Source organism: Gopherus flavomarginatus, chromosome 8, assembly GCF_025201925.1.
Source record: "Gopherus flavomarginatus isolate rGopFla2 chromosome 8, rGopFla2.mat.asm, whole genome shotgun sequence".
Lineage (NCBI taxonomy): Eukaryota > Metazoa > Chordata > Testudines > Testudinidae > Gopherus > Gopherus flavomarginatus.
This window is the reverse complement of record NC_066624.1, coordinates 86,064,960-86,083,934: the sequence shown is the minus strand read 5'-3', so window position 1 is coordinate 86,083,934 and position 18,975 is coordinate 86,064,960. Positions and strand designations below refer to the sequence as shown.

At 42.8% G+C, this 18,975-nt stretch overlaps 1 protein-coding gene across 1 annotated transcript; it reads left to right on the top strand.

The window, feature by feature from the left end:
• Positions 1-9,075: 9,075 nt before the first annotated feature.
• On the top strand, positions 9,076-16,861 carry TM4SF18 (transmembrane 4 L six family member 18). The gene is made up of 5 exons (XM_050966178.1): positions 9,076-9,403; positions 11,151-11,240; positions 11,928-12,070; positions 14,882-15,062; positions 16,495-16,861. The coding sequence occupies exons 1-5, from the start codon at positions 9,227-9,229 to the stop codon at positions 16,507-16,509; spliced, it is 606 nt and encodes a 201-aa protein (XP_050822135.1). The 5' UTR covers positions 9,076-9,226; the 3' UTR covers positions 16,510-16,861.
• Positions 16,862-18,975: the final 2,114 nt, after the last annotated feature.

Genomic DNA, 18,975 nt, shown 5'->3' with positions numbered 1-18,975 from the left:
AACATTTGCACCAGAAAATGGGCTAAAATCACTGTCATGATATCTTTGTGGTATTCTGTAAAACATGTATTTAAATATCTTGTTTTATATTGCACATACTGTAAATTATAAAGAGAACAGTTTACTCATGTTACATTTCTTCTTGCCAGACTATGCACTGTCACCATTAATTCACAGATTGGGCCAGGTTCTGTTCTTGGAAAGATGTGCAGGATTCCTGAATAACACAATAGTCATTATGTGTTTGCACCTGACAGCAGAATTTGGCCTACTGTGATTTTTGTCATTATAAACATATACCTTACATACAAGGATTTCATTGGTTTATTTAAACATAATGCAAGTAACTGATTGATTAATTGTGTTGCTGGGTACAGTTTCTCACTACTGGCATGGTAGTTCTTTATTTTCATACAGAAGCTGCTTTTTCCATTAGTGTTCCATTGCCATCCTGACCTTGAAACCCTCAGTAGGAACTGTCACTCACAGAAGGAATGCTGCTTTAATTAGGTCAAACCAAATACCACAAATACCATGTTTTTGGTATTCATCTAGTCTAACAGAAAATACAGATGGTGCCAAATAATGGACAGACAAAGGTAGGCACATACTGAGGAGCTCTATCTCCCCAGGGAAGAGGTGGAGATAGAACAGCAGCAAAAAAAGACAAGTCTGAAGAAAGGAAAATGGGGAGTTTGGAGGGGAGTAGTAATTTGGATTGTTTCAAACTTCTTTCCCTCTCTATTTGCCAATAAAATAGAATATAGACACCCACCAACTGTCAGTGTTTTCTTTCTGGTCCAGAGTTTTATTGCTCCTATAGCTTTGCGGCCCTTTAGCCTCTCCTCCGCTCACCCCCATATCTGCCCAACCCCTCCGCCTTCTTTTGCTGTTTTGTTTCTCTTGATCATGTCTACATGGGAATTTTTTTGTATAAGCTATGGTGTGTATCTAAAGTGCTTTAATTATAACTCTCTGTGGCCACTCTTAGTTCAGCATAACAGTGGCTTGTAGTTAAGCTTGTATCACTTGGGAAGGGATTCAACCTAATTTGCACAAAGTCACTCTTATGCTAGGAGAAGAGTGTCCACATGGGGTTATAAAGGTAGAACTCTAGTGGTCAAACTTTTTCCTATGTACATAAGGCCTTAACTCTTCCGGGATCTCACCATTTCTTTCCTCGACTCTTCACTGTTGGGAAGGATCAGAGCACTTACCCTCTTCTCCAGCTGAAAGGAAGATGCAACCTCCAGTCCCTTCCATTCCCTGATTATTGCTGGTAGATAAATAGGCTCTTTCTGCCTCTCTTCTGCAATGCCATAAATCTACCACTGGTAGTGCCAATGGAGCACAAGTGTAGACAGGCTGCCATTGGCCACCAGCATTTAACCACTATGTTTTCTAAGCCTGATCTGAGCAAGTTTAGACAACATGATGGTTAAAATGCCTGAAAGATGTTTACACTAGAGCATCCACCATTGCTACCACCAGTGGGGCTGCGTTAGGGGTAATGTAACAATGAAAGACCGAGGGAAAATGCTGGAGAACCTGGAATGCAGCCAGGAGAAGGAGATTTAGAACCAAGATCTGACCTGCAACGTGTTTTTGTACAAACCTATTTACTAGGAAAAGTTCTGGTGCAAACTTCTCAACCCAAGAACTGCAGGTGAGCATTAGCAAGTCCCTGCAGGAATCTGAGTATAATTTTGAAAAAATAAATAATCCTGTGCCACATAACCATGCTGATGTATCCTGTCTGCCTCAGACCAGTCCTGTGAGTCTCTCAGAAGAGAAGATCATCATTCATCATGAATAAACACCAAACACTATGGGATAATTTGGCATCCCCTGACATCGTAGACGTAAATAGTGAGCAAAATGGAGAGAGCTTTCTTCCAACATCATGTGTGAGAAGCTCTGTCACAGTTCAGGAAAATGCACCTGTATTCTCCCTCTGTGGCCAACCAAGGACACCTGCTTTAGCCTTCTGGTCCTAGCTATAACCTCTCTTGGGCAGAGACCAGCATCTCTTTCCATTGTGTCCAGGGATTTTAAGGCTTCACAGATCCATGAACAAGACTGAGATAGCCCCAGCAAGCTAGACTGCCTAAAAAGGCCAACACTTGCATTTTTCTGTCTCTCTCAAGGATCTGACCAGTCTAATGGTGGCAGTTATAAGTTACCTCACAGCTCCTTGTAAGCAAGCATATTTATTCTTAAGGTAGAAGCATTATGGAGGACATACTAAAACAATAAAGCTAGAAACCTTACTGGAAGTCATCTCAACTGCAAATTAAGGCTCTGGTAGGTTTTAGTCCTTCAAAAACCACAACCGGATTTTCCTGGAGTTACAAGTGCATCTGTGTCAGAACCAGAACAATGGCTGGGCAGGTCAGCCATTTCTTTATACAGCTTAGGCCTTTGACCTTGGCCCCTGTAACAGGTATTCAGCAGACACTAACTCTCATCTCAGAGCATAGCTTCAAACAGCTGAATTTTAGCATAATTGGAGTTGGTGAATTTGCATTAACCTCTCCCTAGGGATTTCCAGGAAATCCATTTCACACTTCTTGTCCCAGAAGTCCTATACGTGTCTGGCACATATTCTATATAGTCTTTTAAATTCTCAGGTCTCACATCTGTCACATCTCCCCTGTAGAGAGCTTATATACACAATCTTCGCCCTCAATAATACATAAACTTCATACAATAAGGTCTTTCAGGGATGTTGCAATAAATGCTCTGTCTGTCAGACCTTCAAAATATGGTTTACAGCATATAATGAATATCACATCTCAGAAGGCAAAGTCACATTGATGTGCCCCAAGCTAGTAATGAATTGGCACAAGGTGGTGCCATTCCACAGCTGAAAAGCTGGTGTGCACCTTGCCTCTTAGAAGTAAGAGATTCAAGCCACAAAATGCTGGCCAGCATTATTCACCTAGCAAAGGTGTTACAAGTCATTTGACTTGTGTGTGTGACATTCTTAGAAAGGATATTTCAGAGCCATGGATCATCCTGGAGATTATTCATTGCACTGCTACAGTCTTTCCACAGAGACAGCAATGCTCATTATATAATAGTACTCCAAGCGAGGAAGATGATCACTATCATTTAAGGTATCCAGAAGTTAAACACATATTTCTCAGGTGCAGCTTAGCACACTTTCCCTCACAACTAAATCTGCACATTGAGAATGCACATTTGAGACAGGAAAGAAATTGTTCAACATGTAGCCCTGATCTCTCTCACTGATCCACGGCAATGCAAAGGTTTCCCAGACGGAAGACGTTTGCCCGCAGCTGTAGACTGGATCCTCAGTAGCAGATAGGCCCCTAAATATGTTTGAGAATCTGAGCCTAAGTGCCTAATCCATTTTAACAGTCTATGTCATTCGTCCAACTGCCATGGGATGAACGCAAGAGATGCCATTTGTTAAAGCTAAACTGTTGCTAACTCAGCCTTTAGAATTGCAGGCTCTAAATGCATGGATGAGACGATGGTGTAGGGAGGAGAGATTTAGGTTCATTAGGAATTGGGGAGCCTTTAGGGGAAGAAGTAGCCTCTACTGAAGAGATGGGCTCAACTGTAACCAAAATGGAACCACGCTGCTGGTTGTAGAGGATTTTATAAACTAAAGACTAGTGGAAAGCCGACAGGTGTGGAGGGTGGAGACGTCCTCTAGGGATGAATTTATCAAAGATGAACTCTATATCCTAGCGTAAAGGACAGGAAAGAAGTTGGTAGAGTACAGGTACTGGCCACTACCAGATACAGGCTAGTGGGCCTGATGGACTTGTGTGATCTAGTATGGCAGCTCTTATATGTTAGTGCCTCCTGTAGCTGTTTTGTCCTCCCTGTAATGGGATAAGATATTCTCTAGCTGCTGGTCTAGGCTGACATTTTGGTGGTGAAACAGAATTATCTGAGGGAGGAGTGGTGGAGTTAAGCTGAGGGAAAAACCGAGTTCTGACCTTAGGCTAAGGATGAAGGGTGGGGAGCTGGGGGGAGGGAGGAATAGCGCAGAATATAATATTCTATTGGAATTGTACGTTTTTTTACCTTGGGCTCCGATGGCTGTTTCTCCTTGTACTATCTATCCACACAGGACACAGAGGAGAGGACAGAATCAGCTTTAGAATTAGTGCACAAAGGGAGAAAAGTATGACTGGAGCTCAGCCCTGATCTCTGTAGTGGTAGTATGCAGCATTAGTGCTAGGTTCCTGAGATCACTTCAGAAAGAAAAATCCAATTGAAATCCTTTATTAATGGCTGATGCACAAAAGCGTGTATAGGAAGTGTAGCAATCAAACCCTAGGAAAATAATGACTTTAAATAAAGTCTGATTCAGTTAGCAGAGAAGTCACTCACCCCATGAGTAATCAAAGTCTTTTGGTTACAGCATCTGCTCCCAGAGGTTTACAGGAACAGAATGGGGGCTCTTGCAACATTGATCAACATAGCTGAGAAACTGACCTTGGAGTTTACCAGTTTTGCCTAATACCTCATATAAAACAGCTACTCTGTGTTCTAGCATCACAACATGCTAAGGAACAAGCCAATTTAATATGGTATCTGCAGAACTTAATTTGAGTAATAAGGCATCTGAATTGCATCGTTTACTGTTATTTGTGCAGACTAAGTTCTGTGCATGAAATCTCATTTTCAGAGAGTCATAGTCTAACTGGGACAGAATATAGCTGGAAACAGCAGCAAATTGGATTACAAACACAGATGACCACTTTTTACTATAGGCTTCAATTTTAAAAAAAGCAGATGCTGTCAGGTTTTCAACTAACCATTGGGCTCTGGATAAAAATTCAGCTTGTGGATAAGACATGCCTTGCTTTAATCAACAATGTCCCCTTGGGTCACTATGGAGCAGCCTCGATGAAGGACATCCCGTCCCATCCAGTCTTGTTAAGCTGCCAAGATCTGCAAAGGGAGGTTTGCTATTGACTTCAATAGGAGCAACAGCAGGCCCAAGACAATGTGGGGAATCTGGGCTTAAGACAGGGGCTAAATGAGGGATCCTCAAGAGACCTGTAAGAAATATAGAGGATCCTGGAGAAAGGAGGAAGAATCGAGGAAAAGGAGGCTCACATCAAAGAAAAGGTGAAGAGAATGGTCTAATCACAAAACTAGTATTGTACATCTTCCTTCTGTGCTCTCCTAGCTATTTCGCTACTGCTGCTTTGAATGGTGCATAAACCAACCAGAGAACAGAATCAACTTTAAAGAGGACCCCAAAGGGCAAAGTTTAACTGAGACCTAAACAGCTCATACATTTGTTTGCTTTAGGGAGCAAAGGGAAAATATATCACAAAGTATCTTTACATCCCGACGTCCTGAAGTTTAATTGTTTTTTATTCAGTACAACTTCCCTTTTTGTGCCCTCAGCCTCTTCGTTGGCTCTTATGAATTAATTCAATAACTCCTCAGAAATGGACAAGGGCCCCATCCTCACCCCCCAAAAACAAGGCAATTATTGTGGTGTCCCTAATACCCTGGAACACTCAGGTGTTTATAGCTGTCTAAGTAATCCCAGGTAAGGTTGGGCAAAAAGTCTGTCTTTTGCGTTATACACTTTTCACAGTGAAACAAACATTTAGTGAATATCAAAAAGGATTTTGCAGCACCACATTTGATTACGCCTCTTCAAATTGCATGCAGTCGTTGGGCCAAATTCTGCCCTCAGTTACATTGTTGAAAGTGCAGAATTGCATCACTTATTTTCTTCCAGGCTTATATCAGTGTAATAGAGCACAAAGTGACCCAAAATCTCACAAAGCTAAATAATATAAATAAATAACATTATTATTATTAATATTAAAAAGCATCAAAAATTGAGTTTTAATATCCACCAGAGGGAGCCCTCAGAAACCTCATTCTGATATGTAATGGCCAGCAAACAAGACAGAGTTGCCACAGGGTGTTTGAGGACTTAATTCAACAGATCGAGGATGGAGCAGTATTCTTGATGGTGGCAAAATAGGACTGAACTAACAGGGAAAACGTATGCTGCATATTTATCAAAGCTTTCAGACAGCCCAGAGCTAAAAGACTCTGAAATAGACTTCCAAGGAAGTGAGTGCATGCCTCATTGTTAAGGCTGTGAGTTTGTCATGGAAGTCATGGATTCTGTGACTTTCTGTGACCTCCATGACTTTTGCAGTGGCCAGTGCACCTGGCTCAGGGGCAGCTCAGGCAGTCCCTGCACCAGGCACACCAACCACTGCTGGGGAACTCTCAAGCCACCAGGCCCCCCCAGCAGCAGAAGAGTTTGGGTGTTGGAGTGGGTAGGGGGTTGGGGCACTGGAGGAGGTGAGGAGCTCTCTAGATGGCGCTTACCTGGGGGGCTCCCCGGAAGTGGTGACATCTCCTCGCTCAGTTGCTAGGCATGGCCAGGGAGCTCTGCAGCAGTCTGGCCAATGGGAGCTGCAGGGGTGGTGCCCTGGGCAGGGGCAATGCTCTGTGTCGGGGCAGTGCCTTGGACGGAAGCAGTGCCTGGAGATGCCTGGCCATGCCTCCGCCTAGCAGCTGAGCGAGGGGGATGTCACTGCTTCCAGGGAGCCCCCCAGGTAAGCGCTGCCCAGAGCCTGCCTCACCCCATCCTGTGCCCCAACCTCCTGCCTCCTCCCACACCCAAACTCTGTTGCTGCTGCTGAGGGGGAGGCACGGAGCCAGGTAGGCAGGCTGCTGGCCCTGCCAACCTCCCCCCAACACCAGCAGGGGTCTCCAGCTGCACACCTCTGCCTGGGGCCTGCCCAGAACCAGCAGGGGTCCTGGGCAGGGGTGAAAGTAAAATTGAACTCTTACTGGTATGTGGCCGGCTCCACCCGCTCTTCCCTCCAGAAGGGGCGGGGCCTGGCCTTGGGCAGAAGGTGGGAGCTGGTGGTCAGCATCGCCCAGCCAGCTTATCTGCGTTGCCTGGCCTGCGCTGCCCGGGACTCTAGCAGCAATTTAAAGGGTCGGAGGCTTTTAAATCTCTGGCCCTGGGGCAGCTGCTTCTTTTGTCTTCCCACCCCCGTTGGCGGCCTGGGGTGGGCAAAAGAAGCAACGAACTTAAAGCGTTGCTGTGGCAAAGGACCCTGCTTAAAGTGCTACCACGGCAGCGCTTTAAGTCAGCGGTACAGGCTGGTACCAGTGGCCACTTTTTACCAGTACACTGTACCAGCCCGTATCTCCTACTTTCACCCCAGTCCTGGGCTGTGTGCCACTGCTAGCCCCCACAGCACCTGCGCCACCCTCCCCCAGCACCAGGAGGGCCCCCGGGCAGCCCTTCCCCAAGTTTCATTCATGAGTATTTTTAGTAAAAGTCATGGACAGGTCATGGGCTGTGAAATTTTTTTGTTACCCATGACTTGTCCGTGACTTTTATTAAAAATACCAGTGGCTAAAATGTAGCCTTACTCATTGTTTACAACATTGTAAATTGGATTAGACAAAACCCTAGAAAACATTCTGCAGAGAATATCCTGTATTGGCTCAAAGGTGGACTGGATAATCTCCAATTCCATAATTCTGTAATCACTAATGATCCCAATTATACTGCCCAATACAATTAACCACCGGTTGGGAAATGTTCTGTTGTATTGTACATAAGAAATTTGTACAGCATTGCAAGTGTAAGCAGGGTCAGAAGGGTTAGGCATGTGAAAGGGACTTTTGGGTTGCTAGATTTAAGAACATGAGGGGAAAAGGACACTGCCCAACCTATTTGGGTGTGCATCTTTTACCCATGGTTTATGTTTATGAACCTTGTTTGCGGTGTTTTCCCAAATTAACGCCAAGTTCCTTCCCTCCTTTTATTAAAAGTTTCTTTTCTACACTCAGATTCTGTGCTTGTGGGTGGGGAAGTATTGTCTCTCAGAGGTGCCCAGAGATGGTGTGTAAATTTCCCAGGTTACTGGGTGGAGGCTCGAGCTGGTTCTCTGTTGTATCAGTGGAAAAGGACACCTAGATTTTGAACCCGACCCTGGTTGCTGCTGGCTCCACCTGGCACAAGCTATTAGAGGAGATCCCTCATTTACAGGGACAGGACTACAAACAATCTGTGTTTTGAGTGAAAGTTTGCTGTTTTCAGTTCCCTGCCCACTCATTTGATATTTCCCCCCTTCAAATACTTTTGTTTACAGATATTGCATAAAGTTATTGCACAGGGGCCAACGTGTGCTGAGCTGTAATCCTGGCTTTCTCTGCAGCCATAGGTAATACACAGCCTTTCTATCTAGAGACTTCTATGGGCCCCCTCACAGACATTAATCCATTTAGCCTCACAAACCCTGAGGAGCATTATTAGCCTCACTTTACAGAGGAGGAACTGAAGCAAAAAGAAGATGAGTGACATGCCCAGCATCACACAGGAAATCTGTGTCCCAAGGCCAAGAAGTGAACCCAGGGGTTTCTTAAGTTCCACTCTGGTGCTTTACTCTCAAGACCATCCTTATCTTCTCTGTGCCTTGCTTTCCTCATTACTCAAGTTATTCTTTATAATTGATATTACTTAGCACTTAGAACCCCCAAACATACATATAGTAAGAAACAGCCCTAGCCCCCCAAAGCATACAATCTAAATAGACAGAGGAGACAAAGGGGAACTGGGGAAGACACAGAAGTGAGCCAGGAATAGAACCCAGTTCTTGAACAGTGATACCTACTTACTTCACAAGAGTGCTGTAAGATAATAACATAAAGTACATGAAAGATGTTAGTTCTAATAATACTTCATTGCCCCTCAGAACACGGTAAACTTTGGAAGGTCCCACAGTCCAGGGCCTACCTGCAAGGCATGTTGTGTGGAGGGTGCTGTGTGGATTACTTTGTTACTATTTCTAAACCATGTGTTTTAGAAGATGAAAAAGTGATATACACATGCTTGATGTGCTGTTGTTATAACCCTGTGTTGTGTTCCTTCCTGATTCTTCTAGACACTCATTTGAATCTCAGGCTCCCCAAGGAATAGCCCTTAGAGGAAAACAAAAGTTACTTAAAGAAACAGTCACATGCTCCAGCACAGGACATAGACTAGCCCTTCAGCCAGTGATATTTTGCCCTTTGTTCTACAAACAGTAAAGCACTTACTTTAGCACTGGAACCCAGCAACCAGGTTCCCATGAATACAAAATGACTGTATCAAAACAAGAAGGTGGAAGGGTTTTGCAACTTTAAAAGAAGTAACGCTGTGTGAGCTTAGAATAGCGAAAGGATTTAAAGTTCTTAAGAGATGGGTTTGCAAAAATGCAGAGGCTGTCTGAGTTGTCTGTTGATACCTCTTGCACTTTGGAGTATTGTTGTTAATATCCTGTTATATTTCCCTAATGGGAAAACTTCATACGCTACCAGTAATCAGCTCACCAACTACGTGTGGTATTTTGAAGGAATATGTTTCTCTGGTGTGATGGTAAGTGTTGGTTCTGTGCATTTTATTGAGTTGTAAATGCTAGTGCAAATGATATTAGCACAATCACATCAGCAGGGATAACCCTGCAGCAAGGTGTGATTGTGTCATGACCTTGCTTTTAAAGGGGAGATGAATTATTTTAGCTAATTTTATAGACAGCAGATTTGATCAACTTTAAAAATCAAGAGCACTGCTGAACAAAACTGGCATGTATGTGATTGATTTTTTTTTTTACATGATTTTGGGAGGTGATTTGCATGCTTTTTGCCATATAAGCAAAGCTTGTGCAGTAGTGTGAGGGAAGGGATTGGCTAACCATCTACTTGGATTTGGAGTTATGCTAAAAGTGAAAATTCTTATACATGTAACTGCAAATCTGACTGCAGATGCTGTGCATATTATACCATGATGTGCTATGGTCACTAATCAATAAAGCTCTGGCGCTGTGTAAAAACTTAGATAAGTCTATCAATTACAGCCAGTGGAAGATCAGGCACAGTAAATTTTTTCTAATAGATTTTTAGTGTTCTTATATGTGGCAACATAGTCAAGGGTGCTGGAACAATTTGCATTGTGAGGGTACTGAGAGCCATTGAACCAAACTGTAAACCCTGTATATGGTGAAAACCACTGCACAGTAGGGGGTGCAGTAACACCCCCAGCACCCTTAGTTCCTATGAACATAGTACACAATGTTAAAAAGCCACAGCCCTCTTATGTGTTTAGACAGGTACCTTATATTATTAATGTCAATTCTATTTGGTAGAGTCTTTCTACTGATGCATTAAAAAGGGAAAGATGTTAAATGAATAAAGATGAGACCGAATTTTGAAATTATCACTGTATATGTTCTGCATCAGTCATTAAAAAATGTCAAACTTGTGGTGATCAGAGAAAATTTACTGAAAGCCCAGAAACTCAAAAGGAGAAACACTGGTAAGCTGGAGGTTTGGGAAACACCAACCACAAAAATTAGAAATACCCTATATAAAGATTTCAAAACTTCCATTCAGCACTTTTCCATTTCAGAGCCCTTAATGAGAGTTCTTGAGAGTTACCATTATCCTCATTTTACAGAGAATCAAAAAGCAAGAGGTTCAGGCTGTGCCTACACCAGGATATTTTTACTAAAATTTCCCATTGTAGTTACAATTGGTTCAGTTCCAGTGATGGGAACATCCATGAGAGTCTTAGTGTAGGCAGAAATGCAGGTGGCTACTGGTATTTTAAGCAGATCTACACAACATGGTGCTTAAAATGCTGGTATTGCCAGCACCTTGTCTACATTAGCACTCCTCCTCTTACCTTCCCCATTCTTCCAACCCAGAGGGGCCATCCCTTCCCTTCCTCATATGGCCCTTCCCATAGCCCCTTGGATATGTTTTTTTTAAATGTTGGAAACTATTATGATCGAAAGTCCAAGATTTACTTGGTAAAATTACTTAACCAATGTCGAATAACTTAACACTTTGAGAAAAGTCCTAAGCTGCATGTGGAGGATTGGCAGAGAGAGAAGTGAAGCTCATTAGTTCTTTTCTGCAAAATTTCCAGTCATGTCTAATAAATACGGTGGCCCTGACTCTCCCCTGCCATGCTCCTGCAGTAGTTGTATACTTCTGTGCAAACTGGGTGTAAAGTGCTACCAGTTCAGACTGGTGGCATTTTGCACTTACTGTGCATGGGTAGGAGAGAATCAGGCACAGTATCTCCAGTTATTTCCACTCATCTTACAGTCTCCCCCTTACAGATGCTTCTGTTAGCAGCACTTCTAATAACATTGGAGCGTGACACGTTCTATCAATGCTGCCAGAGCGAGAGCTGTAACAAAACATACAGGGTGAGTCTTTGTTTTGTCTTTTGTTTCTCTATTCAGCATTCATCCTGAGTTCCCCTCTGCCCTCATTCCCCCAGCCAAACCTTGACTCCCTCTTTATGGCTAGTTCCTTCCTCTTTCTGAATTACGACAGAACCCTGGATCAGGGTAGAGACAACCCCATGAGTTACCACAAGTCCAGTTGTTTCCTCCGACTGCACAGGTGAAGTTCCCAGGAAACTAAAGAGTTGATGGCCTTGGACTGTTATCTTTCAACTCTCTCCCCTGCTGAATTGCTCCTTCACCTCCTCACACCCTCTTCTTACATTTGGAAGTGATTAGACGGAAAATAAATAATCTGTGTAAATGCTGAGTGGGATGCAAACAAGTCTTCTGAGTGTTGTGGTGCCCTCCTGGCCTCCTGCAATGTGTTTGGAAAAGTACAGCTTAAAAACCAATGGGAGTAAAATTGTCTGACCTCTGGGGAAATTTGGCATTTTCCCTGAGGACGCAATCCCAAAAGAGAGAATGCTATTGCCAGGGATGGTCTCACTGTTGTCCTGATACCATTTCCTATTGAATTTTGAACAACCATACCTGTAAGGTACAAACCTGGCAAAGGAGCCAGGGCACATTGTGTGGTGGTTGGCTCTGATTAGGTGACTAAGGGAAACCCCCATGCTGACAACATTTATTCTCTCTTCAATACAGAGTTTCATTTCAGTTGTGTTAGCCCTGCTTGGAATTGCTTTTTCTGGATATAGTGTCATCATCTCTACTTTGGGCTTAGTCCAAGGCCCATTCTGCAATACGCCAGCTGGCTGGGGTTATATCTTCAAAGACACTGCAGGGGGGTAAGAAACATCTTTATATCTACTGTAAGAAACTATACAGAAAGAAGATAAATAGGTCCTTTTGGAGGTAATTTATAGATAAAAATAAATTTACCCGTTATCATAGCATATGTATTTTCCTAGTTTTTAAAAATCTTTGCTCCACAATGAATACTGTATATTTCAAATTTGTTTCTGAGCAGAACACACAAAGGAGAAAAATTATTTGCATCTTTACAGAGAAAGTTTAATGTTCAGCTAATTTGGCTTATCTTCCAGTGAGACATCAAATCTCATAAGAATATGTCAAGTACAGTTCTACAACCTGTGACTGCTTTGAATGCAGAAGTTTAAAACTGTCTCCTTTTCAAGGATAAGATTTTTTTAATATGCAAATATTTCAGGTAAGATAAAGTGAAGTTCTTCCAACTTCCAGTGGAGCACACTAAGCATTGGACTAGTCATGAAATCCTAGATAGAAGAAGATGAATAGCTAAATTTCTTAGCAAGTATGGGATTGTTCCCTAAAACAGTGGTTTTTCAACCTTTTTTCGTTTGTGGACCGCTAAAAGTTTTTGAATGGAGGTGCAGACCCCTTGAAAATCTTAGCCTGCAGACCCTTCAAGGGTCTGCAGACCACAGGTTGAAAGCCATGGCTCTAAAATATAGGAATTACTGACTTCCGTTTGGAGAAGAGATGAAAGAAGTGGATCCTTATATGCATGTGATGTATGCTCTGTTTTTATGTTATGGTGACACCATTGAGATATGTACTAATAATGACAATGTTCTGTTTTTTGTTTGTTTGTTTGTTTGTTTCTAAATTCATAAATAAACAAGAGTCTGATTTGAACATGAAGGGCCAGATGCCAAGTGAGGGACTCTGGATTTAGCCCAAACTGTGTAATTTATTAATAGAGGAGAAATGGAGGCCAACAAATATGATTACAGTGATAGTTCTTGGAACCAATAATAATACCATGCCATTTCCAGTATTGCCAACTCTCATGATTTTATCACCACACTAGTGATATGGGTTTTTTAATCTGTTTTATAAAAACACGATGAATGGTGCCAATGCAGGAATTTTCCCTTATTCACAGTGGTCACCATCTCCCATTACTGTCAAGGAGGCTGAAGCCAGCAAGATGGCCCCCATGTCCCTGCAGTCTATCAGCATGTGGAGAGAGGCTGCCCTTACTAAAGTAGGCTGCCACCTCCTACTACGTTCAATGAGATTGAAGCCAAGCCCATAGGGAAATGCCTGCCATTTTATGGTTTGGGGGAGAGGGATGTGGACAGAACACAGGGGCAGTGAGGGGCAACAGAGACACTGTGAAAGATGGATGGGAAGAATGAGGGGGAGCAGGAGGCACATCTAGGGTGCAGGGGAGTGGAAAGGGGCCCCAGAGGCAGAGGGAGCAGTGGGAGAGGGGGGCCAAAAGTGCTATCCCGTGTTGGGCAGAGAAGTCTTGTGGGGGGGAGGGGTATCAGGGAAGTGCTGCTTCTTGCTAAAGGCTAGATCAATGCTATATTGTTTGTATTGTGCCATCATCACCTGTATGAATGGATGATACAAGTTAGAAGTTCTTTGATATGTAATCTGTAACTCATCAATTCTAAAAAATAAAATAAATTCTATGTGCTAGTGTGAATCATGGTGCATTAATTGGGTCAGTGGTTCTCAAACTATTTACCATCCAGCCTTTCTTTTATCAAAGGGAATAAACTCAGAAGGGAGAGAGTCAAGATGCAAATAGGGGAACTGCCTTCCATTTCCTATCTTCAGGGTGAGGACAGGGTAAGTGCAGGGGCAGCTCCAGACACCAGCATGCCAAGTGTGTGCCTGAGGCAGCAAGCCACGGGGGGTGCTCTGCCAGTTGCCACGAGGGCGGCAGGCAGGTTGCCTTCAGCGGCTTGCCTGCAGAGGGTTCGCTGATCCCGCGTCTTCAGGGGACCTCCCACAGGCGTACTGCCAAATCCGCGGGACCGGAGACCTCCTGCAGGCAAGCCGCCGAAGGCAGCCTGCCTGCCGTGCTTGGGGCAGCAAAATACCTAGAGCCACCCCGGGGTAAGTGGTGTCTCCATCTGAGCAGCCAGGGAGAGGCATGCAGTTGTGTGCGTTGAAGACTGGCTTTTCGGTCTGAAATGATCACTCATGGACGGAGAGGGACATCTGACTCACAGTTTCTGATCTCTTGAGGATGGTAATACTGCATGTCCTTCATGTTGTTATGATGATACAACAGAGAAGGTGAATGACATACTCTATAGGGCTAGCGGGGATGCAGAGGGTGGCCTGAAGGCCAAATGAGAATAACAAACGGTGATACTCCCTTAAGCAGTGCCCTCAGTCACCACTCCATCCACTTGCCATAGTGAAATATTATTTGGGCGTTGCTGATCTATGCTGGTTAAAAACCCCAACTTCAGCCAGAGTATAATCAACTGCAGCTTGACTGGTACTCATGAAATAGACGGGTTCTAAACGGTCTCTATTTAAATTCAGTTTGTATCATTAGCAGAAAATGTAGAACTTCAGACACTTCTATGACAAAAATGCAATGAAGTGAATGAAGACTATGCATTCTGTGAATGCTGATCTGGATTCTGGACTGTTACACCATTGTAAGCCTTGAGTAACACCACAGGGTTTGATTGAGCTACTTAGGATTTACACTGGTGTAACTGAGACCAGAATTTGGCTCCAGGACATCAGAACAAACAGGTTTTATTATTTTGTCTGATTACTGTTAGATTTATTATTATTGAGTGTTAAATTTCAAGGCATTAAAGTGGTCTAATTTCCCCATTTTTCTGTTTCTCTGGTAGTTACCTCATTGAGTACAGTTCCTGGTCTCAGTGCATTGAGCCTGCGCATGCAGTGGAATGGAACATCATTTTATTCTCTATTCTCATAGCCCTTAGTGGACTTCAAGTGATCATCTGCTTTCTCAAAGTGATGGCTGAATTAAAACAGATACTCTGTGGGACCTACTCTGTCTTTATACAGGTAACAAAAGACCTTGTGCCAAATCTTAGGGTGGTGTAAATCAGCATTGCTCCATCAACTTCACTCAGATGCCGATTTATACCAGCTGAAGATCTGGCCATTGGTTTTTATGAATTTGAAACATTACTTTCTAATCTGATACCAGGCATTGTAGTGAAGTGCATTTAACAACATGTTATACTATTCAAATTCACCTTGTTATTCCATACAACTTGCAGGGATTCCAGGCTTCTCACTTAAACTCATCTGATTGGAAATGTGGGGCTGTGAAGGTTAAGTAAAATGACCCTGAAAATTAAACATCAGGACTTAATATATAGAGAATACAGGACTTCGATGTCAGTGAAGAGTCCTGAGCATCTACTTCCTAGGAACAAGTCCAAGTTTGTCTTTAACACCCAGTGGGTTTCACAGCTGAGAGAGTAAGAAGCAACCTGGTGGGTTTTGGCACTCAAGAACTTGGCATGTATTTTATGTAAATGTGCACAATGTTGTTCTGTGGGACATATCAGCAGAGCCCTATTAAAATGACCAAGAAATCCCTGCTTCAGAAGTAAGGGTTTAGCACAAAGGCTCCTGGTCCACAACAACATTACAGTAAAAAATAACGTTGAATGACCTTAGTTTAAATAGGTGGTGCCGCTAGTAGGCATTATGGTGTGAAATAACATTTTCAGCATGGCAGCCAGCCGTTATAAAGTGTATGACATGTTTCATTGTCCTCTCTGGCAGCTGGAAGTGCTAGTTCAAGAATGGCCACATTCATTAGGCTTTGGAAGCCTTTAGTGTTCTTATGCAGCCCCCAATATTCATCGTGGGCAGATCATTCAGCACAGCCTCCAGGTTGTTTTGCTTTTATTAAACAGCAAGTGACCGTCTTATCAAAATGCACTGGCCAGTATTTCTAGAAGGGAAGGAAAACTTGAGCATGTTTACCTTGGCCTATAAAGCATCTGCTGAAATAGGCAGAAAACACATCGGTTGAGCAGAAGTATAGAGAGACTACAAATCATTAGTTTTTCCATTATGAAATGTTTAAATCAGCAGAATTTACATTACTTTCTAGAAGTGAAACAAAGGATCATTCAATAAATAAAAAATGCCTGGAGTAAATGGAGATAAAAATCCCCTTTTAACATCCTGTAATGGGGATGTCACTGTTTCAGGGATTTGAACCCCAGCATAACACTCTGCTTGCTAGGGACTCAGGTAATAAACAGGTTTGATTCACCTGGAGCCCCAATACTGCTTTCACAGAAGTCAACAGGAGCTTCGCTTCTGTCTTCACTGATAACACAGATGGGCGCCCTGTTTTATCCTGAGAAGCTCTGTTGATTTAGTATCATATGGATGTGTCCATTGTGCAAATTGTAAGTTATACTGAGAGTTAATGCTACAAGTCTCCTTGACTTCTTCCCATTTCCTTTGACAGCCGGGGATTATCTAAATGTGGCAGAGAACGCTTCATTGCCAAGCAGGCTTCGCTCCTCCAGCGTTTACTGTTCTACATAGCAGATCTGTGGGTGCCATTAAAACGAATTTTCCACTGATTTCTTTTTCATATCCACGTCTCTCATGAGATGTACCTTTATATTCATTTAAATGGTTTTTGATAGCTAAAAATGAAGCTCTCCCATGTTTTCTTAAAAACGAGAGCCATTTCTTAACCACAACTAATCCTGAAAGACAATGATAACTGTGTCTCTTTTGCTTTGCCATCCAGTTTGTGTTGCATGAGCGCTATGGAACTGCCTTCACAGAGAAATCTCGTTTCCAATAAAGAAAGTGCTGTAAACCTGCCATGCTTTCATAGATTCCACTGTCTCGTCTCCTTATTTAGACTTTATAAATATTTCAAATGGTCTCCAAGGGCCTCAGTAAGTCAAGGGGAGTCTTTCCATTGACATCAGTGTATAGGGTCAGATTTCAATTTTTTGATCAGTAGAAAACTACTTGATTTTAAGGCCAGAAGGGATCTTCTACAAGCCTGACCTCCTGCATAACACAGGCCACAAACCTTGCTCAATATTTCTGCATTGCATCCCTAACTTCTTTTTCAGCTATAGCATATGTCAAAGTTAGAATCAGGACTCACAATTTGTCAGACCACTCTGTTTTATTAGCGCAGCGCTCCGCCAATAACACCCAGATAATGTGAGCCCCATGCAAGGCACAAACTATCTTATTTATACAGATAAAAGAGCGGGAATTAGACAAAGGGACAAAGAAAGCAAAACTGTAAAATTTACCTGGGGCACAGCATGCATATCCTACTTCCTTACTAACTCTTATCGATTTGAGGCTAATACTTCACCAATTGCCCTTAAATGGTGCAATTGTTCTATGTGAATGTCTGTATTCCTGACACCTGGATTGCAGCATTCCAACAGTTTTGCTTAAAGATACAGACAGCATTTCTTTAATCCTTTCTATTTTCACAATATAATTCATTCTACTTTCACAATCCCTCCTTTTGGTCAAGCGCACGCCATGACCAACAATTACTGGGTTCCACAAATTAACCATTCCTTATCTCTTTGTTTATTAGTGATATTCAAAATCATCATATTAGCACTCTGTTTTGGGGCAGCATCTGGGTGACACAATTCTGGATACAACAGGAGATTAACTGAAAGCATACAAAAATCACTAAGATTCCAAACAAGATAGTTAGGGCTCTCTGAAACAACCAATTTCCTATGCCAGAGAAATTGAACAGGTTATTTAGCCACTTCCATAAAGAACTTGACTCTTCATGGGGAAGATATGCGATTTGTTCTAGGTGGCTAGCGCAATCTATTACCTCATTGGTATCGTCAGGTATAAACAGACAACATTGTTTTCCAATGAGAGCACAGATACCTCCTTTGGCCGCCAGCACTATGTCTAATGCCTGACGGTTTTGGAGGGCCACCTGTCAGATGGCCCCTTTTTCTTTGGCCAGGGTTTTTAAACTTTTCTCTGGTTTCGTTTGCCATTATTTCAACTACTGCTTATAACCTTAGGAGCCTTTTTGCCTGGTGTATGGCTCCCCCAAGTGGGATAAAGGAACTGCCAATAGCCTCTTCCCAGGTGTCATTGCTGTTCCATATTGTGTTAAACGGACATGGTCCTCCAGTGAGGTCTGGGGAATTGAGTGGGATAGCCAGGACAGGAACACCAGTTTGAGAGTGAGCTGGGATGTGGCTGCAGACCCAGCATTTAGAAATAATTAGGGTCTGAGCTATCCACACTTGCTGCTGGATAAAAGAATTGTCATTGTGGACTCCCCAGATCTTAAGACACCAGCAGCCGAAGAACAGGCACCACCAGAGGCGCATGTTGGAGGCAGGGCCCTTCTGGTTCTGACAACCTCAACTGAGGGAACTGCAGTCACAATTTTATGTCCACCAGGCAGCAGATGATAGGCTCACTACTGCTTCTTCTTGGGCCTTGCTTTATGTAGTCATCTGCTTCTGGCAACCCTTACGAGAGCATAGATTGTAAGGTATTGCAGGCTGTTCCTCTACGTCTTCTTCTGGAGTCAAAAAAATTGACTCTGCGTGGTCCTGAGGTGGTGGTTGGTTCACTGGGGGTGGTGCATTCTTACACTGTGAAGCATGTATCCACTCTGAGATGCCAGACAGTTTATTTAACAGCCTTCCCTTGACTCTGGCTATAACAATGGTCTTCACACCTTATCTTTTCCTGATGCATACATTCCTCATTCACACAAATAGATTGAGAATACAAACAGTAGTACTTTATATTGAACAAAAATGCATTGCAAATTAAACCTTGCTAAGTTTTACAATTGATAACTAAGACAATTTACATTGAGACCCAGGCCTTCAATGTTTCTCTAATTTATTTAACATAGACACAATAGAGAATCCTGTCTCTTACTACCTAAATCTTAAAACAAAGAGTTAGA

Coding starts and splice junctions, on each gene's coding strand:
- TM4SF18 (XM_050966178.1), top strand. CDS start 9,227: ATGGGTTTGCAAAAATGCAGAGGCTGTCTGAGTTGTCTGTTGATACCT. Junction 11,241..11,927: donor GCTGTAACAAAACATACAGG/GTGAGTCTTTGT, acceptor TCTTCAATACAG/AGTTTCATTTCAGTTGTGTT. Junction 12,071..14,881: donor TTCAAAGACACTGCAGGGGG/GTAAGAAACATC, acceptor TTTCTCTGGTAG/TTACCTCATTGAGTACAGTT.